The 23,299-nt window shown below is 41.9% G+C and overlaps 1 protein-coding gene and 1 long non-coding RNA gene across 2 annotated transcripts; both read right to left on the reverse strand.

The window, feature by feature from the left end:
* Positions 1-4,121: 4,121 nt before the first annotated feature.
* On the reverse strand, positions 4,122-4,902 carry LOC109511634 (uncharacterized). Its single transcript, XR_002167362.1, has 3 exons — positions 4,712-4,902; positions 4,330-4,414; positions 4,122-4,199 (listed from the first exon to the last, which is right to left on the reverse strand). It is a non-coding gene; the product is annotated as an uncharacterized LOC109511634 (long non-coding RNA).
* A 1,851-nt stretch (positions 4,903-6,753) lies between these two features.
* On the reverse strand, positions 6,754-11,599 carry npy8br (neuropeptide Y receptor Y8b). The gene is made up of 2 exons (XM_019862836.1): positions 11,361-11,599; positions 6,754-8,977 (listed from the first exon to the last, which is right to left on the reverse strand). Exon 2 carries the CDS (start codon positions 8,851-8,853, stop codon positions 7,750-7,752), a length of 1,104 nt encoding a protein of 367 aa, XP_019718395.1. The 5' UTR covers positions 8,854-8,977; positions 11,361-11,599; the 3' UTR covers positions 6,754-7,749.
* Positions 11,600-23,299: the final 11,700 nt, after the last annotated feature.

Below are 23,299 nucleotides of genomic sequence, written 5' to 3' on the forward strand. Positions count from 1 at the left end.
TATAAGTGAATTAGTATCCTACCATCCATTTTCTAATCCGCTTATCCTCACAAGGGTCGTGGGTGTAGTGGAGGAGCCTTTCCCAGCAGGGTGTCCCCAGCTGTAGGCAGGGGACACCCTGAACCAGTTGCCAGCCAATCTCAGGGCACATTGAGACAACCAACCATTGTTGTCACATTGTTATAGCAACAGGTGTGGTCAAAGTGCTATATGAATAAAGATGTAATGAATGGGTATACAGGCAAAGTCAAAATTGGGGTCTCGTCACAACACCGGTAAATTCTGCCAAATTCTTTATTGACCTGTGAACAAAATCGGAGCACTTCTTTTGATCTCTGTTGCTGAGTCTGCTAGAAATGATTTCATCTGTTTATTTATGCATTTTTTTTTGAATAATTAAAATTATAATTTTGTCATTGGAACATTTTGAACAGAACAGGCCACTGCCTTAACCACTGAAGATCATTCAGTTCTTTTGCCTTCAATCCCAATAAAGCATACTTTTCTGTTTCTGAAAACAAGAGGCAGCAAGACCTACATACAAGCAGCAAATGACAGTGGCTGCAGTAAAGGCCTCCAGAGAGGAATCATTTCAAACCTAAAAATTTGAAAGCTAAACGTCTACCCTTAAATATGATATTTATTCATCGAGTTTAATATTCTATTCATTGTGTGAGATGTATAAATGCTAAATTTTGGTCTATAGTGGACCTTCACTAACTTTAAGAGGTTATCAATTAGTTACGTATAACACCACCTGGCGACCTGGTGGGTGGACCAGTGATTAGCGCGTCGACCTCACAGTGCAGAGGTACCGGGTTAAATTCCAGCTCTGGCCTCCCTGTGTGGAGTTTGCATGTTGTCCCGGGGCCTGCGTGGGTTTTCTCCGGGTACTCCGGTTTCCTCCCACATTCCGAAAACATGCATGGCAGGCTGATTGAACACTCTAAATTGTCCCTAGGTATGAGTGTGAGTGTGGATGGTTCAAGCATCGGATTAAATCCGGATTGGCTGGCAACCGGTTCAGGGTGTCCCCCGCCTACTGCCCGATGATAGCTGGGATAGGCTCCAGCACCGCCCGCGACCCTTGTGAGGATAAGCAGCTCGGAAAATGGATGGATGGATATAAAAACACCTCAGCCGTCTTGTTTATTTAAATAAAAGTCCTCGTTTATTTACATTTTCTTCATTGTTATCCTAACATCAAGGCTGCCAATAAAAACAGCCCTTGGCTCAAAAGTCTCCTGACCAACAATCCTGGAGCTAAGACATGCAAACACTGAAGCACGACTTTGCCTGGGACCAGTAACTTGCTGAAGTCTCTGCTGGTTGCTTAGCAACTGGTTGTCATGGCACAGCCTGGCAAATGGCAAGTTGTCAGTTTTTAGTCAGTCAGTTCAAAACAAATGTGATATCATGTAATGGATTTACAAGTGAGCTGAAGAGGTGCCCTCAGCGAGATTATGTTTGTCCCCATTTCAGTCTTCATTTTAAGATAAGCCAACAGGCTTTTAGCTCCAGTCAGACTTGCATCCACAGGCGTGGCAGCAATGGCAACTGGTCAATAGAGTGTCATATGGCGCCATCTCACCACAGACCAAAAAGATGTGGAAAAACTGAAATGATAAAATCAAAAATATTCAAGAAAAAAATATATATGATGAGCAGGATAAATGTCAGATATGTAATTAATGATGAGAAAACATTTGAGACTGTTTCCAGTCTGGGGTGCGAAAATCTTAACCCATAGGTCTCTCTTTGAAAACTGACATCTTGTAACCTTTTCACCACCACCTTTCCGTAACCTTTATGGAAAATGTCATGGGATCAAGGCAAGAAGTATAGTTTTTTCAAAAATAGGAAAAGACAGCACTGTTTAAAAAATAAATTTGACTCCACTTTTCCTAATCAGTTATTGTGCGACAGCAAACATTGCTTATGTCAGTTCCGAGCATGAAACTCTCAAGCATTTCCGCGTAGAGTCGGTAAACTTTGTCGGTGACCTGTTGATTTATTGCTGCCATAAAGGATTCTTTCCTTTTTGAAGCTCGATCAGTAGTAACAGACACGATGCTTAGTCTCGGTGGTAGTTTTGAAAGGTTCACTCAAGATATCTTTCCGAAGCATTTTTAGAATCCGAACTCACCTTCCCCTATGTAGTTCCAGGTCATGTCACTCAGATAAGAACGGAATGTTTCGAAGTAAAAACTAGGACCCACAAAGGCCAATATTCTCTTGTTAGGAGTGTTACAGCGTAGTAGATCCTCTTCAATACAAGAGAGAAGGAGCAAATTGGTTTGTTTTCTTTAGAATTAAACAACACTTTACTCATGTCACTTGATTTTCACTCCGCTCAGTCCCGTAACCCTAACACATTTGGAAATCAGGGGTGGCAGTGCTTGCCAGCCAATTGCAGGGCACACATAGACAAACAACCATTAGATATTAGATATTGAGAGCACAGCTGTCAAACTCAAGGCCCGCCAAGTCATTTTATGTGGCGCACAAAAGCAAATGATGTGTGTCAACTACCTTGGTCCTTGCTAAAATCTTTACCAAAATGTCAACTTGTCATGTGTAACAAGTAACGTTGAGATTTCACAATCATTTTGTTACCCTTGAACAGTAATTGAACAAACAACAAACAGTTGACTGATTTCAAAACTAGAAATCCATCCATCTTTTTTGTGTACAAGTAATAATACAATGTGATGATTAAACAGACTGCCCAGTAGTCCAGTGCGTCGACCTCACAGTGCAGAGGTATCGGGTTTAATTCCAGCTCCGGCCTCCCTGTGTGGAGTTTGCATGTTCTCTCCGGGCCTGTGTGGGTTTTCTCCGGGTACTCTGGTTTCCTCCCACATTCCAAAAACATGCATGGCAGGCTGATTGAACACTCTAAATTGTCCCTAGGTGTGAGTGTGAGTGTGGATGGTTGTTCATCTCTTGTGTGCCCTGCGATTGGCTGGCAACCAGTTCAGGGTGTCCCTCACCTACTGCCCAAAGACAGCTGGGATAGGCTCCAGCACCCCCTGCGACCCTTGTGAGGATAAATGGATCGGAAAATGGATCCAAGCATTTATTCGGTTTCACTGTCATAACTGTCCTCTAAGGGAAGACGTAACTCCAAAGTGGCCAGTGACAAAAATGAGTTTAACACCCCCGATTTATAGTGTTCCATTAACCTACCATGCATGTTTTTGAAACGTGGGCGGAAACTGTAGTACCCAAAGAAAACCCACACAGGCACAGGGAGAACATGCAAACGTGCTCCTGGTTAGAAGCTGACCGTGCCACCCTGGCTATATCATGTATTTTCTAATTCTAGTGCCGTTACTAAAACGAGATGTTGCAACCAAGCCACGACATACAAAAGTCATAAATTTAGAGAGTGCTTTTATCCACACGAAAATGTGTTTAGCAGAAAAGTGAATTCAAAGTTAAACTCCCACGATGCAGGCCTTTAGCACTGCCGGTATCTCTGTGTGTAAATCAAGAAGTCAGCGATACCTTCATTAAGCATAATGAAGTGTCGACAGAGAATTGATTGTGAGTTTCTTTTTTTCCTCTGAGCAAGTGAGCTGGGTACAGATATCTTCCTCATGACTACTGGAATTTGTTTAGTAGCATGCCTTTCAATAATGCTGCTCCTCTGAACCAAGTAATGCGCCTCATAAATGTACTACTATTACTGCTGTTGCTAATAACATTTTTCAGGTCCAGCGGTTGGCACATTTGCCTCACAGTCAAGAGGTCTTGCCTTCGAATTTTGGCCCCAGCCCGCCCATGTGGCGTTTGCATGTTCTCCCTGCATGTGTGGGGTTTTTCTACAGATACTCCAGCTTTCCAACTTCTTAAAAAAAAAATTGTCCGTAAGCGTGAGCACGATTGCTAAATTGTCTACATGTACCCTGTGATTGACTGGCAACCATTCTGGTTTACCTGTGACCCAAATGAAGGCAAAGCGGTATGTATAGACAATAGGTGAAGGGCTGATAAATATTGTTTTGAATAATCTTTCAGATCACTGTACATGACCTTAAATAATTCCAATGTTTAAAAAAAGTGAATGAAAAAACAAACTTATAGAAAAAAAAACAAACTTGGGAGTACCTGTGCAGAGTCAAAAGAGAGGATAAACAAAGGGGACATAGGAAAAGCCTTGGTAAACCTTCAACATCAGAGAAAACAGGAGAAGGCTGGAATGAGAAAGTGTTTCATTGAATGAAATGAGACTTAAATATGATTTATACCAGTGCACTGGTGAACTACATTTGAGATTCTAAAAGGTCTCTCAGTACAAGAGGTTGTGTCAAGGATTGCACTCACCTTTAGGTGGATGAGGATCGTTACTTGTTCAGACTCATATGTCAACAGGAAGAGAACTCGACAAGACGCGAGTTGTTTCTTTTCTCTTCAATCATCAGGGAGCATGTGTCACGGTTTGAAAACGAACCAAAATCATTTTTAGGATCCCAGAATGGTAGCCACCAGACAAAACTCCGTAACAGAAATATTCACACAAAAATGCACCGACAAAGTAGGAACAGAAATCGCTGGTCAAATAATGACCAGGGAAAGAAAAAATACTATCACCAAAAGCGCTTGCAAAAAGGCAAGGAAGAAATTAACCCGAGACTACCAAACGAAATGCCAAGAACCCAATTCACGTGAAGCAAGAACAAATGACGAAAACTAAGACTATACTTACAAAAACATAGAACCAGAACAAACACGACAAGAGCGAGCAGTCGAGAAAAATGATCACGTGAGCAATAGCAGTAGCAAGGTCAACAATACTCCGACAACCTGCTGAAAGTTTGTTAGTTCTTAAATACATGGCTCCCTAATGACAAAATTGGCAGCAGGTGTGCACACAGAAGGTTGGGCTCCAGTCTGCCACCTGCTGGGTAAAACAAGAACAGCATGAAGCTGCATGTGTGTCTTGGTTCAAAATACAACAAAATTTGTTGATGATGTTAAAATACAAAAATGCCCCCCCCCCCACTGGGATTCTCACAAGGACGATTCTATTCCAGATGTTGAAACCATTTAGAAGCCTGACTCGATCTGAATCCTGATGATCTTGTAAAAGGTACACCTAATATGAGCTTTCCCACTTGATTCGCCAAGAGAATGCCATTATTAGCATGTGATGAGCCTCTTGCCAACTTTTTAGTTTTTTGTTATCCCTGTGATCTTAAGACTATTGCTTTCAGCAGCGTGTTATACCGGAGACAAATTCCTTGTGTGTTCTACATACTTGGCCAATAAAGATGATTCTGATTCTGATTCTGATTCAGGAGAATATCCCAAAATGAAATGCAGGGAGCCAAGATGAAAATCTTTTCTGGAATAACCCTACAGATTGGAAGTGTCAGATCCTGTGAACTCATTAGATCTGCAGTGTTTCATTGCACCATAATGACCCAAGAATCCCTCATCCCCCCTCAGCATTGACGAGTATAATAACGTGAGACAGCGTTGTATAAATTGTTTCTGGACTACGTCTGCCTTTGGGCCCCTTCATCCTGCCTCTGGCGGCAGAAGAGGTCAGTAAATGTCATTGCGGGACAAGGTGGAGGATGCATGCAGTCAATTATGTTGACAAAGCCTTCAGAGAGCTAATTTAAGACGCTGCCCAGGGAAAATATTGTGAGAAGCACTTTAAGCAGAGGTTATAAAGATCCTGCACAGAGTAACATTGTCACTCAAAACACATGAAGCTCGATGGCGTCATATTCAGAGTTGGGAAGCATCATCATTTTAGACTCATTGGCCATAACCATGGATAGACTGTAATCTAATGTGATCCAATATAAGAACTATATCAAAAATTCAGATTTATAAAGAAAATAATGCTACAATTCTGCTAAGTGATTTTAACAATGATGAATAATGGAACTGCATCGCACTAAGAAGTGTTTGGAATGATTTTGCCATGTTATTTGGCAACATGAGGGGCATAATGTCAGGAATATCTCTCAGTATGAATCAGGCCGTTTCTACAAAACGAAGTCATATCAATTACACCTCTGATAGTGTCCATCAAAACCGCTGTGTTTTCTTTGTGCTTTGTAGAAATATTTTTTAATACAGTCCTCATATTAGATTGCATTGTGCAGGTGTACCTAACGTAGCGGCTGATGAGTATGTGTTGATAAGCGCTCCTCCAGCATGAATATTTAGCACAATTCCCACTGAGCTCTGACTGAGTGGAGTGTTGTTTTTTTTCCCCCTCCCCACACTATTTAACATCGCAGGCAACAAACACTTTGATTTATTCTGCATCTACAAAGGAAAATGCCCTATATACCAGTGGTTAGCGTGTCGACCTCACAGTGCAGAGGTGCAGGGTTCAATTCCGGCTCTGGCCTCCCTGTGTGTTTACATGTTCTCCCTGGGCCTTGCGTGGGTTTTCTCCCCGTACTCCGGGTTCCTCCCACATTCCAAAAACATGCATGGCAGGCACACACACACACACACACACACACACACACACACACACACACACACTCTCTCTATTTCATTCTACACAATGGAGTAAGTGGCTCAGTCTTAATCTCTGGGGACGGTGGAAAATACTCAGTCAGGGCTGACTGTGATAGTTTGCCTTTAATAGAAGAACAATCAGTTGATATAAGCTGTGATGGGTCCGTTTTAGGTGAAATCGAGAAACAATGCAACAAAAAAGAAAGAGCACAAACATGGTCATTTAAATTGTTATTGTGAAATTACAAATAAATACATCACTTAAGATAAACATAAATGTTTTAATTCAATCCACATACCAAAGTGAGTAACACGTTTCCTGCTTAGCTACACAATGCTTTTTATTGCCAACCACACAAGAGACTGAAAGTGTCACATAGTTTACAGGCCAAACATTCATTGAGTAGGGTTATATACAGTTTAGGAATCATACTTTGGCCTGAATTGCTCAATTGACTTTTTTTCCTTTTTTTTTTTTTTTTACGGCACTTGATATATTGTTCCAGGGCACAATGCATTAGCAAATCTACCCCCATTTGCGCACAATATACTGATGCAAACATCCTTGTGGACAACATGGAGAATGTCTCAGCTTATCAGGTTTATTACACTGTTGGTGAGTTAGTTAAAAAAAGAAACACATGAACACAATGCACATAAATGCCCAGAGTCACAGCAAAATGTTCTTCCCTTCAACTGTGCACAAGGCTGCTCCGTCAATAATCATTAACACAACACGGGTCACACTCCATTTTATAGTCATTAATGCTGTCAGCATTTGCCAGACACCCACCTTGTCCTTGTTACTTCATTTGAGGTTTCCAATGCACAGAATCACGGTTTGCAAAGCAAGCTGCAAATATTTAAATACAATGACTTCAGCATGAAAAGATACCATCGAAGGAGCCTTTTTTTTAGATGGCTATAATAAATATTTTATGGTCCCACAGCACTATACAGAGTGCAAATGCACAAAGTTCTTATGTGAAGTGTGTGTTGTAGTCATCCTTTATTACTGCAAACCTTTCCAACCTTTGTCCTGTCATTTTGTCACATCCTTTTAGTCAGGAACCATAACAATTAGAGGGCACCAGTCAGGCCGTGACTTTACTTTCCTCGTCAGTTATTGTCAGGTTCCCTGAAAATGTCAACCATGCTTTTGCATTGAAGAAAACAAAAAGCCTTCGAGGAATAAAATCAAGAGAGCAGAGGAGGGGGCCGGCGTGGTTGCTTCTTTTTTCACCGAAAAGCTTCGCTTTAAGTATTGATGCTGTTGGAGCCATTGCTCAGCACCGACCCCTTGGTGACCTCTGTGCTCACAGTGGAGAGCGGCACACTCTCATACCGCTCTGCAACGTCCCAGCAGCGACAATGCAACAGGGTGGACTTCAGCTGCTTCTGGAAGTTGTTGTTGAGGAACCCGTAGATGACCGGATTGATACAGGTGGAGGCCATGGCGATGAGATGGCAGAAGGAGAAAATGATGTCATGGCCACAGGATGGAATGGCCTCGTGGTTCCAATCAAACACGGTGTTGAAGATGTTGAGAGGGAGCCAGGAGAGGGCAAAGGCCACCACGATGGAGGTTAACAAGATATTGATCCTCGTGGCACCTTTGTTGTTCTTTTGCTTGGTGTTTCTTCCACGTTCCACCATGTCCTTCCTCCTCCGCAGCCGCAGATAGATGTGCAAGTAGCATAGCATGATGAAGGAAAGAGGCAGAAAGTACTGGAAGATGAGCAAAGAGGTGGTGTAGGCCTGGCGCGCTTGGACTGAAGGCCACCGCTCCATACAAACAGGTTGGTCGATGACTTGGAAGGGGCCGGTGAGGTTCTGGAAAGGCAATGTGAGGATGCTGTACTTGACGAAAGGCACAGAGATTAAACAGGCTGTGATCCAGATGAGAGCCACCGCCAAGTAGGACTGCCTTGCCATCGGCTTCCATCCAGTGGGGTGGACAATGAGCTGGTAGCGCTCCATGGCGATGAGGACAATGGAGAAGATGGACACAGTGACTGATATACACTGGACGAAGGGCGTGAGCTTGCACAGAGCCTCCCCGAGGATCCATCGGTCCATCAGCGTGTACAAGATGGTGACCGGCAGGCACACGACGCACATCAGGATGTCGGAGAAGGACAAATTGGCGATGAGGATGTTGGTGACATTGCGCATCTCTTTGTGCCTGGCAATAACAAGCACCAGGCACGAGTTGCCGACGAGTCCCACCGCCAGAACGGCGCTGTACGCTACGATGAGGAAGGTGGTGCCGCTCAACGAGAGCGAGCAGTCCTCTGTGAAATCCCACGGAATCTCTTTCCACAAAGCTTGGTTGGCGTTGCTGTTTGGCTGGAGCTCCATCGTATTGGGGTCGCTTGAAATGCGCAGGGGTTGTTGAGTCAAATGTTTTGCAATTATTTTATGAATAATGTTGGCAGCCCCTAGAGCCTTTCATTATTTTTCTCTGTGCAGTGTTCTTCATTTTCTGCCAGGAAATAAGAAAAGTTCTCATCATTAAATAGGACTCGTCTCTTGAGATGTTAAAATATCATGCACCCTGCTGAGAATGATAGATTCAGAATAGCTTGTTTTCATTGGCACATATTTTGATACAGGTGGAGGCGCGGCTCAGTGGGAGAGTGTTTTTTCGATCCTCGGCCATTGTGACCATGTCAAAGTGTCCTCGAGCTCCTCATGCTGCGTCGTCAGTAAGTGAACAAGGTAACAGTGTAAAGCATTTTGAGTACCCAAGGTAGAAAAGCGCAGTATAAGTGACAGCTCATTTCCCATTGACCACATGTGGAATGTCACTCATTCAGCAGATTTGTCTTCATCTCTATCCTGCCTGTCTGACACATCGTCCAGTGAACTGTGCAGATCAAGACTTTATAGCGTCTCTAAAATAGCATGCGATTTCCACCATAATGATGGTGATAATGACTGCTCAGAGACAATTATCCTGTCTCACTGCTTCAATCTTCCCGAGTGGGAGAATGTGTTCAGTTTCTATCTTTGGAGGAACACGCCTTTGAAATGGCCATTGATACCATGCACTTATGTCATTTTCCTCATCACTCATTAGTTGATCATTTTAATAGTTTGCCATATGCAGAATGATAAAGGGCAGAATTGCAAAGCCATTCCGAGATATCACCGCTGTTTCACAATGAATGCGGGAGGTAAATAAAACTACGGTATCTCTAATCATGATAATTAGGGCTGTGCAAATAAAAACAGAGCCTTCTTTAATGTCATTAACATGCATGTTTGGCAAAATGGCTGCTGGGAGAACAGTCCATTGCACAAACAAAAGGAGCACACAAAACATTGTGTGTGTGTGTAGGTGTGCACGTGTGTGAGAGTGTGTATACATATTTATTTCAATGCTTTCTTTTGTCCATAGCTCACTTCCGCAAAAAGTGTGGGTTTCTCCAGCTAGGCTAACAGAATGAAATCTACCTGAGATAGCAGATTTATTACCTTTCATTTAAAGAGCCCTTAATGCTGATAGCTGTCGACAGGTGGGACATGATTTGCTCGCAGCTATCTCTGCTGTTATAGTCCTGTTTTGTCTGTGGTGATTACAAAGGAAGCTAGTACAATGATGTAGACTTGGAGTCCAAAAACAAAGCTGTTCCAGCTTTTTTCAATATTTAAACCAACCGAACAGCTCACCTTGACTAAACCTACTTATTTGTATTGAAAGAAAAAAAAATTGGAATACAAATTATGCCATATTTCGAGGCTATCACTTTTATTTGCCATTGAAATTGGGTCATGTTATTTAGGTATATTGATTAAAGGCTTTATATATTGAAAAGAAATATCTGGATATGAAAGACCTGTGTTTTTCTTGAGAGAAAGTAAAACACCCATGTTTGAAACAAATTCAGCAAATTATAGAGATTATATGGACATTTAGACACCCTATCTATCTATCTATCTATCTATCTATCTATCTATCTATCTATCTATCTATCTATCTATCTAATCCAGAGAAGGTAAAATATACAGATGAATAAAGTATAAGGTTGTGATCTGTAAAGACACATGCCAAAATAGTTACTTCAGTGGCATATAAAACATCCAATTGTTCACGCGCGTTCCATTTTGTAAATTCGATAACTTTTGATAAAGGACATCCGTCATTTGAAGCAGTCATGGCACCCACACACACACACACAGAAAAAATAAAAAAAACAACAACAGAAATGGGCACAGGTCTGGACTTGCTCATGCACAAATGGGAGACAGCAGTGGCGGAAGAGAAGCATGACAGGATGAAAAGTGTGAAAGCGGCAATCTGCGCGCGCGCGAGAGCGGGTGCATGTTCTGCCCACCATCCCTTCTGTGGTGTGTCTGCATGCAGCTGAGCCTCGAATTTTGGCTTTCGTGTGTGTGTGTGTGTGTGTGTGTGTGTGTGTGTGTGTGTGTGTGGGGTGGTGGGTGTGGGAGGGGGCGTGGGGGGGGGGGGGGAAATCTCGGGCAGGTGGAGGAGACTTCTCTGTACCCCAAGTGCGTTCACGGCTCTCCCGTACATGGGACAGCCGGCCCAATGTTTTCTCAAGCGCGCCACTTTGCTCAAAGCATCACTCAGTGCGGGCCGAGAAAGACCGAAGAAAACTGCGGTCCACTTGAAATAGTCTTTCAAGTAAATATTTCAACTGCAATATTAACATCGGCGGCGGGGCTCAGATTTCTCAAAAATGCTGATTGTGAACCAATTCGGGCTTTGATCAGCGCGTGTTCATTGAAAAACAATGTGCCGGGCTACTTTTCACTCAACGAACAGTTAAACGTTGACTTGCGCTGTTCATATAAATGTCAGTCATCGGTCAGTTCCTTCGAAATGAGCTTTAGTTTCTTACCGAGATGCAGCCTCTTTCTTGTGTTGACTCGGAGTCGCTTTGCTTGGCGCCAGGTGAGCTCCAGTGACGGAGAGTTTGTGGTGGTGTCGAAGAAAAGGTAGGAGGAGGCGTCCTGCTGCTCGGGTCTTATGGCAGCACAGATATTCCTTAAAGCGACCTCACTCACATCCTCCCGCTCAGACGACGATGTGATTGGGAACATGTTACATAATCAATTCCTCCGTGGCACACACTCATGCACGCGCAGCCACGCGCCCCCACACACACACGCGTACGCACACACACGTAAGGGGCCAGTGGGGACACTGGATGATTACAAATGTGCGCACACAGTCTCCTTCGCCAATCTATGAAAATGTAGATCTCAGACCTTCACTCATCCTCCACTGACAAAGCATTGTTTTTTGTTTTGTTTTGTTTAAAAAAAAAACACTTTACATGGACATGATTGCATTGAAGTTGTATAGTCGTGCATTAGTGTTGATGTAATTTGCTAAATATAAATATGGTTTGATTCATGTCAAGCAGGGGGACGAGAACGAGCACCAAGGGGGCCTTCGTGCCAGGGGAAATTCTGTGTTGAGACCAGACACTCCCAATTTGTGGGGTTATTCCATGAAAAAAATGACATTTTGCCTCCCCGTATTTTAATATTGGGATCTTCTCCTGGAAGCAATGCTCTTCAGATCACATGCAAGAACAGCGTTAAAATTGACAAGAGAGTATCTCAGTCTGTTATTTGATTAATTGCATTTCTTCAGTTTTATCTTACTTATTTTTTTCTTTGTTTCCACAACACAATAATTATAATAAACGCTAAAACCTTCACTTCTACTTCACAATTCCAATAAAAGTGTCAAAATGTCAAGTGTTTGAAGTCATTAGCTCGTCAGAAGTCAGACTGCTTCTTGAATTTTATTGTATACAATAAATGCTTTTACACATCCGAACGTCTGTGCAAAAAGTGGAATGAAATTGGACAACTATCCCCATCATCTCAATTTGAGTGCAGCCTTCGACACAATCGCTCATTTTCTTGAGTCTTACTTCCATTTTCGTGCACAGTGCAAGTCGAGTGCAAAGTGTGGTCTAATTGTGCATGGGTGGCGATTTCTTTCTTTGAGTACTTTTTTCTTTTCATATTTTTGTAGACATGCGCAGGTTGAAATGGGTGTTTGCACCATTGTGGGAGTGAACAAAGTTGATTCAATTCACATCCCATGGAAGTGGCTCCTCTCATTCCCTTTAAGTTCAGCGCAGGAAAGCCGCGTGTTTTACATGGCGGAAGTCCATGCAGGAGATCATCTCAAGCAAAGTTCATTTTGGAACAAATATCCACTTGCAGATGATGTAAAATTGGCCAGTCCGAAGTGGGCACTTGAAGACCCACCCCTGATCATGCGTCTGTGTGCGACAACTCATCCACACACACACACACACACACACACACACACACACACACACACACACACACACGTACTGCAGTCAGGAGGGTGCTTTTAAAAATACATTCACAATGATGACAATAATTATGCATTCAAATGACTGATTTCTACAATGACTCAGAGGTTTTGATACATGCCATTTTCCTATTTATGAATGAAATATGATGACATCCATGACACATATCAGTGGAGCGCAGAATCTGTCTGCCTACTCTTCAATCAAATCCACCAACATTGCGCGACACCACTTGTGCCACAACTTGAACCTCGTTCTAACTGGTCTCAGGTCAAGTCTACTCTCTGCGATCAAATTGGCAGGTGCGCTGGGTGCGTGTAATAGAAAAGGACCTCGGTCCGCCGGAAGCTAGACTTGCCCCGACACAAAAATAACAATGCACTAGTTTTTACACCAAGCGCATGTGCGCCTGTTTACATGTCTGCTGTTTATTAAATGTATAATGCATATCGGAGCAATGATAATAGGGCCTTCTAGTCAGCCACTATCCTGCTGCCCGTCATGCATAAGTCACCATGGCTAAAATATTTCCTTTCTTGTTTTGTCATAGATGTTAGATTAAGAATTGCTGTGTGTTCATTTATCATTATATGCAAAATATCTGCTAGTTAGCCTCCCGCACGTTATACGGAAAAATGAGGTCTACCATTCAAAGCCTGCTCTATAGCAGCGCGTCCGCAGTCCAATCATAATCACGATTACAATCTGTGTCCAGCTTCCACCGACGGTAACACCTCATTCTATTTTCAACTTAATTCTTTTTTTTTCCACGCCTCTTATTTGAGCAACAGATTGTTAACTGCGTCTTCGCAACGTTCCCGCACATGGCTGTCTCAAGTGGAGGCTGTTGGCGAGCACAGTAATAGCCGTTTGTCGGCAAGACAGAACATTGAGGCGTCCGCGCCAACCAGCAGCAGATCCGTAGGTGTTAACTTTACACTGAGACAAGAGTGATAGGCCACTCAAAAATTACCGTTAGACTTTGGGGAGAACAGCTGGGAAATAACATCCCCCTAATGAGCAACTTTCCACCATCTTAGGATGTCTACCCCTCACTTCCCACCATCACTCATCTGTCACTCGTCTCTAGCTTTTGATTTTTTTTTTCCTGCTCCTGCTTTGATTGAGGGCGGAAGCATTTCCACACAAAAGTCTTATGTCTCGGGTGACATGAAATGATTTTCCATCAAAGTTTGTCATGAGCGCTACGTGGCATGTTGAGTTGAAAGTTGCCCAAGTTCAAAAAGGGAAGTCAAATCAGATTTTGTAATACAGGAAGGAGGTACGTTTCTTATGGCTTCTACAACAAACATGTCACTCAGAAGGCTCAAGAACAGATAACATCCATGCACACAACATTTACAAAATGATAAATAAAAGATTATTAATATTTATCTGATACTGTAGCTCATTGATGCACTCCCTTATTCAGTTCACTCGACTGTTCAGATATCCCTCCCTGTCTATGCTTACATGAAGATAATGTTTGTATAAATTCAACAAATTACCATATTTGGATTCAAAGGGAGACATATACAAATGGCAAGATTTACACAAAGGCGATGTTTTTTCAAGGTTGAATGTGTCACAGACCGTATAATTCAAGAAAACATTGCTTGAGTGTGACATGCTTGCTCCAGTGCACCACATCCTTGTTTAATCGGAATTTGGGGTGAGACTGTTCCCCCACCCTGTCAATCCAAAACACATTTTATCCTGTTGTTCATTTGTCGTTTTTAATCATTGCAGTCTTTGTATGAATTGACCTTCCCATTTTTTAGCTGTTTTGACGCAGCAGTATGCATTCAACTGCATCTAGCAGTGAGGTTGCAGATGGCAAAGGTGTTATCACATTATTGTATGAGTCATGAATGTAAAATGTCAACAAGGCTATACAGCAGTGATTCCCAACCAGCGGGCTGTGGTACACTTTTATGTCGTGAGGGATCATCAGGGGTGATGTGGCAAATCCCGTTTCACTTCATTCATCTGAAAATTATTGTTCATTAATCAGAAATATGTTTCTTGAACTAGGCGGCCCGGTGCACCAGTGGTTAGCACGTCGACCTCACAGTGTAGAGGTACTGGGTTCAATTCCAGCTCCGGCCTCCCTGTGTGGAGTTTGCATGTTCTCCCGGGGCCTGCGTGGGTTTTCCACGGGTACTCCGGTTTCCTTCCACATTCCAAAAACATGCATGGCAGGATGATTGAACACTTTAAACTGTCCCTAGGTGTGAGTGTGAGTGCGGATGATTGTTCATCTCTGTGTGCCCTGCGATTGGCTGGCAACCGGTTCAGGGTGTCCCCCGCCTACTGCCCGAAGACAGCTGGGATAGGCTCCAGCACACCCCGTGACCCTTGTGAGGATAAGCGGATCGGAAAATGGATGGATGGATGTTTCTTGAACTATCTATGCCAGTGATGTATCAGGATAGGCAGAACAAGAAGATGCGTGTCCATTCGATGGCAGAAACTTCAAGGTACAATAAATCTGTGTATTCACCTATTGCCATTAATAGAAAAGAAAAGGTCAGAAAAGAAAAGCTTCCTGTGAGTCTATTTGGTTGGATTTTTTGGGGGTGACGTGCCATGAAATTTAAATGTAAAATGGGTGCCTCGGCACAATGAAGGTCAGAAAACTCTGCTATGTAGAATTATTCTCTTTACACAAGGAAAGCATCATGCACACTACCCAGTTATTGTTTTGGACATGATCTGGAAATGTTCACACCGCTTTGTGATGATTTGAAGAACAAAAGGATTGTTTACATCACCAAAAGTCTTGAATCAATTCTTACACATGTGGGAAAGTGTTCGAAGAAGACCATGTCTCAATGTCAAAATGTGATGACCAAATTTTAGAAAGGATTTGACATTTTGAGATATTTGCATTTAGATTTACTTTTGCATTTGATGTAGGGACCTGAACCACTACTGTGTGCGCATGAATTGACTCAGCACAAATACTGGGAAAGGAGAATAATAATAACAAGACTAGTTGGGCAGGCTGGTGAAGTTGAGCAGAGTGTCACCCAAGAGCGAAAGTTGTCTCACTTCACTCACTGTATGCATTAAAGCCACAACACGTGTTCTTTTTTAATTACGAGTGTTTAAGTTCTTTCAACCGCGTCCATATCAATTAACAACGGTCGAGGAAAATACCATTGATTATGTAACTCGATATTTCTATGAGTACCTCTCAAGCTATGGGGTTTTGTGTGAGGACAATCTTGGCCACCTTATTACAGCCCTTTTCATGAGGCAAGGAGAAGTGATCCTTGACACCATCACTGCAACACACTCGTTTCAATCCCCGGAGGCTTTAAATAACCGCGGCCAAGAACAAATGCCAGAATGCTACAGTTGCTCGCCGATGACAAACTACCCCGATCAGTCGCACAGGTCACGTCTGACACACAGCTCACCCTATTGTAACTCTGCTGGAATGTGAACCCAGTGGTCAATAAAAAATAAATAAATCAAAACAACTAGTTTATGCCCTCGCAAGTTCACTTTCAAAAGTTTCTTTTGGTATTTGGACTACAAGGAATACGAAGATAAAGTGGGTCTAAAACTATAATGTACTGTATGAAGTGTTGGACCTGATAGGTGATAAGTGATGACACAGAAACTACTAATCCTGTAGCGAAAGGAAAACAAATTATTGAAGAGAACTATGTGACAAGTAATCTTTGTTTATTTACGTGTTTTAATCATTAATTAATTTGCATGCATTTGTATCATGTTCTTGCATGACTTTAGTCACATAATTTGAGCATCAGCAACTAGTGACACAGTCAGAGTCTGAAAGTACTGTTGCTGTGTGATTAAATATAAAAATTAATGCTGAAGGGAATGGTAAGATATAGATTGTTCCTTGATGTGATTGTGAGCGTGAACTGTTATTTGTCTATGCGTGCCCTGGGATTGGCTGACAAACAGTTCGAGATGTATCCCGCCTACTGCCCGAAGACAGCTGGAATAGGCTCCAACAAGCCCGCGACCCTTGTGGCGGAAATTGAATGGATGGATGAAGTTAATATCATCACAATGATACACACAATTAACATTGTTAAATTAATACAACACTTCTCCGACACTTAAAAATTATCCTCTTTGTAAAGGCAACATTTTGACACTGCTCTTATTTTGGATTTGATTTTCTGGCCACTGATTGTTACAAATCCATCTCAAATGGAAACTATTACAAGTTGTCAGGAAACCACCTGACTATTTTATTTTTATTTCCACATTGACCGTTTTGTAAATGACTCATATAATCTGCTGCTCGTCGAGAGAATGTTATCAGACAGAGAACAATAGTGTACAATATTGTGAACAATCAAAATGCTAATGAAGGCCTTTTTGTTGTTCTTCTTTGCGCTAAGCACGATCCAGTTGCTGTGTGTAGCATCTCATTAATGGAGCACACGAATAGTGCTGAACCTCTGATTCAACCACAAAAGTGACACTTAATTTCTCCATTCTGTTTTTCCTTAATGTTTCCGAATCACTATCCACTTGGAAATACGCTTTTTCTCATGGACCATTAAGTCTAGTAAGAAATAAAAGCGAGCAAAAAGAATACAATTTTGTCAGATGGTGCTAAGGATATGTATTGCTATGCCATTAACAGGAGAGCAAGTTAAATTGCTAGATGGACCCTAGATATGGCTTGTTAAAACAGTTGAATGAGCAGATTGAAGGGGAGATTCAATGTGATGTGCATTGGACCTGATCACCCTATTTAACTTGTATAAATAGTCGACATATGAGTCCTGCCGCAAACATATTCTACTCAGCTCCTCGCATGTGCGTAATGGTCCTACAGATTTTTTTTTTTTTTTTTTTTTTGCTATACCTCATCTTCCCTCAGTGGTTGCATTTGATGTACACTTTGTTCTGGCAAATAAAAATGTGGCTGTCACTCCCTTAGTAAATAGCACTTTACCAAATAGTTTCAGCTGCAACGTGGTGTAATAGAGGTCAGATTGGCTTGACTTTAGTGAATCCAGTGGCATATATGACCAGACACCCACTCAGGAGCCACATTGGATCCATAATTAGTCTCATCCAACAGTACTGTCTTCCTAATGTTTCAGAAGACAGCTGTTACCAAGGTTACTGTATGTGTCGGTGTTTGTGAAATGAAGCCTCACAGGAAATGCGGTACGTTCTGCACGATGAGCCGCATGTTAATTAATCATTTCGTGTCTAACCAGACGGGGACATAAAGTCGCTTCTGTTGCCTGCCGCATTCCATGAGGAATGAAGACAAGTTGGCCATGACAAAGGCCCTCCCTTCCCCTTTGAGAGCAGCTGTCAAAGCAGAGTCCGGACAAGCTATCTGCTGCTGCAGTGCCTTGACGTCTTGTGTAATAGTCATGGTCCACCACGTGTGGGCCCCCTGTGACGTCAATTTGACAATCCACCATTTTTCTTTTCCTGTGTCTCGTAAGTAGCCAAACTTTTTCTTTCCTTTGTCTTTTCATAAGGCTGAAATGAGAATATTCAATGGGGCATAGAAATGTCTCATAGGTAGATCTATTTCTGAGGTGAAATTTGCAACAAAATGATTGATAAAATCATTACAATTGCATAGCGATCCAATTTCCAAATTGTGTCAAAGTACTATGTGGGAACTCAATTCTTTGTCATTAAAAGGCGGATTAAATACCACCCGACAGCAAACACACAACAGACTTCATCAAACAGCAGAGCAAGTTGCCACAGGACTTTGGCATGGAAGAAAATGGATAACTGGGGTCCTAAATACAGAACAGCCACAGCAAAATTGCACCTGCCAGGAATGTAGCATAGTAACTTTACAACCTCCCATCCACCCTACAAATCACAGTGAAGGGAGGGCAAATGCCCAACACCGGGAACACAGCAGATTCGCTCTGTTCCTATTTAGAAAAATGTCAATTTAGAAATACTATCTGCTAAATGTGTCAAAAATGGGTGGAAGTCTACAAATGGGTAGGATTTGAGTTTAAGATCTCAACTGAGCTTCCATATTTATATGTTGGGATCAAGGTCTCTTGGGCCACACAAATAAAATGACAGGTAGTCGAAACAGACAGTGTAGAATGGATAGCACCATTGCAGTTTTGGTGTCCCCAACTAGTTAGTTGTGAATTTGTTTTCCTTCACTCTTCCACATGAATTTGTATGCCGTAATTATCCAAGTGATATGTTGGTATACGGCACAAAAACCGGCTGCAGGGTTGCTTTTCCAATACAGACAGTGCAGACAAACAGGATAAGCAAATAGAGACAAATTCATTAGATCTGCACCTCTTCCAAATCTAATCATATCACTAATGATGCAAGACTCACCCTTCTCATCAACACTTGCAACCCCCCCCCCCCACCAACACCCGTCCAAAGAAAATACATATCTTTTTTTTGAAAGTCGACATAAACCCTAATTGGCTGAAGTAAGATGCTGCCTACTCCTCACAAACACTCCAGACAAGGATGGCACTCACACAAACGTGTTCAGTTGACAGTAAACATATTTAACAATGACAGATTTTTTTGTGAAATGTCTTCACTCTCCCCTGTTTTGACAAGGCATTCTAAGTTTGTGGAATAGATTGACTGGCAATTACCTGCGTGTGTCTGCAGTCTTCTGCGTTTCATTTGTTCTCCTCCCCACATTGTGCCCCAGCAAAGATTTCTCCTGATGAGAGAAGATGGAATTCTCATCTCTGGATAATGGCCAAGACCAACCTTCATTGGCCTCCACAAAAGTCAAGCGAGGGTACACTTCCACACGGAGAAGTCGTCACCAATACAATGCTGAACGCATACTGAATGTGCTTTTTAGCGTATTTGTGTCTCCATCAGTAAGTACACCCCTCTGATTTCTGTACCTTAATCTTGTTCAAGTCATCGGCCTGTCCCGATGAAATTAGTGTAAAATGCAGACTACAATCTGTACTGGTCGTCATTCAAATGCATTTACACTGTAAATGGGCACAGTGATCTTTGATAAATGATCACACACCACAAAGTCTCAAACAGTAAGTAGGTAAGCATCTATACGTACCAACATGTACTGTTTCAAAATAATTTTATGTTTGTTACTTAAGATGGAAATACACTGTGTGAATTAAGCCTGTTTCGAGTCAAACAAAATATTTTTTATTTGCACTGGTTGAGCACTATTTTCCATGCACATGAACAGGGGGAAAGAACGAATGAACCAAAGGATAGTCAGCCGAACTGGTGTGTCACAAATGTGGTCATTTTCCCAATCTCAGTTTCTCTTCACTGCACCTGCACAAAGTAGGTACTCAGCCAGCTAAAATTCAGTTATAAAGACATTTGTATTATATATGTGCTCCTGACATTTTTTTTTTTCAGGTTTTTGGGACCAGGCGCACCTGCTTAAGTGCAATGTAAGGCAGGATACCTTCTTATTTATGAATGGACCATGAATGGAAAAGCCTTCAGACACCTTCGGCACATCTTCTTCCTTTAAATATGGAACTGCAAAAAGCTACCACATCATTGAAAAAGAAGAAAAGAAAAAAAGCAAAGCAACGCAAGAGCCATCAGAAGCTGTTGCCAGGCGGGCACTAGCGCCCGATATAAACAGAGTCTAGCCAATTTAAGTTCTTTCAGCTTCTCACTACTCTGGACACTGATTAGTTGTAAGCACTCACACGATTTTGCAGGCACCATTTTGCAGCTCATCGCTCGATGTCGCTGGCGTGGAACTCAATATCTTTTCATCAATCTTTCATCAATTTTTGAACAAATACTGTGAAAATGGCTGGCTGTAGGGTGTCACAATGAAGCTCCATGGATTTCCCCGTGATGCCAATTGAAGCAAAATATGCTCTGGGAAAGTGCGTCGCCAGGATGATTGGAAACCGAATGACAATTCCTATCTTTGTCATCTAAGTTTTCTCCCTTATTCTCACTTATCTTAATAAGAAATAATGAAAGAAACCAAGAGACAAGGCATAAGAGTTAGATTAGCTTGGACATATTTTGTTGGACTGTCCAGCGGACACCACACAACCCCCTTGTGTGATATTTTGCATTAGTCTTTTTTTATGTTTGTCCACCTATCAAGGAAGCGACTATTATGTCAGGCATTTCATAAAGGGTGTGTTGGCTTGAATAATAACTCCACTTATATTCCAACTCAAGACCTCTTTATTTAGCAACTGCTCTCCTCACATTCATGACAGCAAGTGAACTACCCCCAACCCCGTCTCTGTCTCTCCACATCATCGAAGCAGCACTGACCCCTATCAGTGTGGCATGTGAAGGTTATTAAATAAAATCAAACCACATTGTGATTCGTATATACTGAACGTTCAGTCCAAAGAACTGGAGGGTCCCGCACTTCGAAAAGATTTATTCAAAGCTATTTTCAGGAAGATCGCAAATCACGGGCTGAGTAGATAAGGTGTTTTTGAAATTTACCCAACTGTGTTGGTCGCTTCCCGACAGTGGCCCATTTCTTGGATCAGTGCTAGAAAAGCGCAGTTCAACTTGAATCCTTTGGACAGCGGTTACGTATAAGACTATTGTATGAAATACAATAATAATATAAAGTTCGCAATTTGTTTTCATTCTTCTTGAACTTAAGAAAAAAAAAAGATCACGAAAAATTGAATCAGGTGTGTTGGAGTAGGGAGGGGTCTAAAACAGGCAGAATATGGCTCTCGAGGAACCTGAGTTCCTTACCCCTGATTTAATGGATCCCTTACCCCTTAGAGAACTGTCATGTCATTTTCAGTCCACAACAAGTGGCAAACTGGCTCCCTATTGAGATGGGTAAAAATAAGTGGGTTTTGCTGATTAATTCATGGACCACAAATTTGATATTCATCAGAATGCTGTGTTTCGACTAGTGGGAGTGCATATTATTGTCAAGAAAATGTGTGTCTTGATTTCCATTTTACGGACCAATATGTTCAAAAGTCGTTTTATGATTAACATTTCTTTGTTTTGACAAAAACTCAACTCAACTTTATTCATAGAGCACTTCAAATGGGGAAACGTCAGACTGCAGGGACTCCAAAAGGCCACATTAAATTCAGTGAGCCTTTTGGACCAGAAAATTTGCCCAAGTCCAACAAGAGACAGAAACGGGAGAATAAGCAAGCATGAAAATCAATCACAAATTCATCCAACCATCCATTTTACAAAAGGAAATGAAATGAAAATACGAAGTACAATGAACTGATGCATCCTTTAAATGGAACAATATCCCGCTGTCTGATTTGTCAGTCCTGGTGGGACTGATGCCATACCTGGACATGTTGTTTACCAGTGTGAGCTGAATACGCCCTTGTATTTTGCTAGCGTTTCCCAAAACTGTTGACAACAATTTTAATGAGGTGTGGGAATCATATCTTTTTACCGATGCTAAAAGTTCTCTAGTAAACAAGATGGTTTTACAGTATTTGCTTTGGCAACTCATCCTGCACCTGCAATTGGTCGTGTGTGGGATACTGTATTGCCTGGCTTTCCACCCACATGTGCAGATAAGTTGTTTTTTTGTTCATTCAAGTCCTGTGTCTATGCCTGAGACCCTTAAAAGCTATGTGTGATTTTGATAAATTTCCTAATTGATTCATCATCTCAACGTGGCAATGGGCTCTCGTGTACACGAAGGATGTTTCCAGCACTTGGCTCGCTTCCAGACAGTAAAGTGACCCAATCACCGATATTTCATTATGTCTCAGGTTGGCCTTGAAACTTAAATTGCCAAATCTGATACTGTAACACTGGAGTCACAGTTTCATGTTCAAGAACAGTTTCTTTGTTTTATTTTTCTATTTTATTTTAAGCAGGCGCAGAGAGCAACAATAAGCCTTAAAGCTGATAGGTAAAACCACAAGTCAAAACAGCTATTTAAAAATTAATACAAGTTAAAATGGCTTTCGAAAACACAAAAGGTCAATATAAAGATTGGGAAAAAAACATTGTAACCTTGCATTTACAGACTGCATGATGTCACTCGTGTTGGCTGCAGCAGCTTTAGTTTGAATGTATAAGCAAACAACTGCAGTTTTTTAACTGGCTGCAGCAGCTTTAGTTTGAATGTATTAGCAAACAACTGCAGTTTTTTAACAGCCATTCGTAACCAGTAGTAACCTTACATTCACCATTAAGAAAAATGGAAGGAATGCCGGATCTTGTCCCTCTCCATATATCATCCGGGAAGCATTTCTCCCCGGCTCGATGTTGGGGTGAAACTCCAAAAACAAAAAGTCAATACTGCAGGTTCAGGATCACTTCCTGTTAACGATGTTTTTGAAGTTGACTGATGTCCAGTCCAGGGGGTTTACCCCATCTCTCGCCCAATGTCCTCCCCACCTGTAACACTGCAAGATGAACTGTAGAATATGAATGGCACATATAACACCACATTTGTATCAAGTAGAGAACTGTTTTCGCCAGATAAAAATAAATTTTTATGACCTTTATATGATTACATCATGATT

The sequence above is a fragment of the Hippocampus comes genome, unplaced genomic scaffold (assembly GCF_001891065.2).
Source record: "Hippocampus comes isolate QL1 unplaced genomic scaffold, H_comes_QL1_v1.1 scaffold147, whole genome shotgun sequence".
NCBI classification, from domain to species: domain Eukaryota; kingdom Metazoa; phylum Chordata; class Actinopteri; order Syngnathiformes; family Syngnathidae; genus Hippocampus; species Hippocampus comes.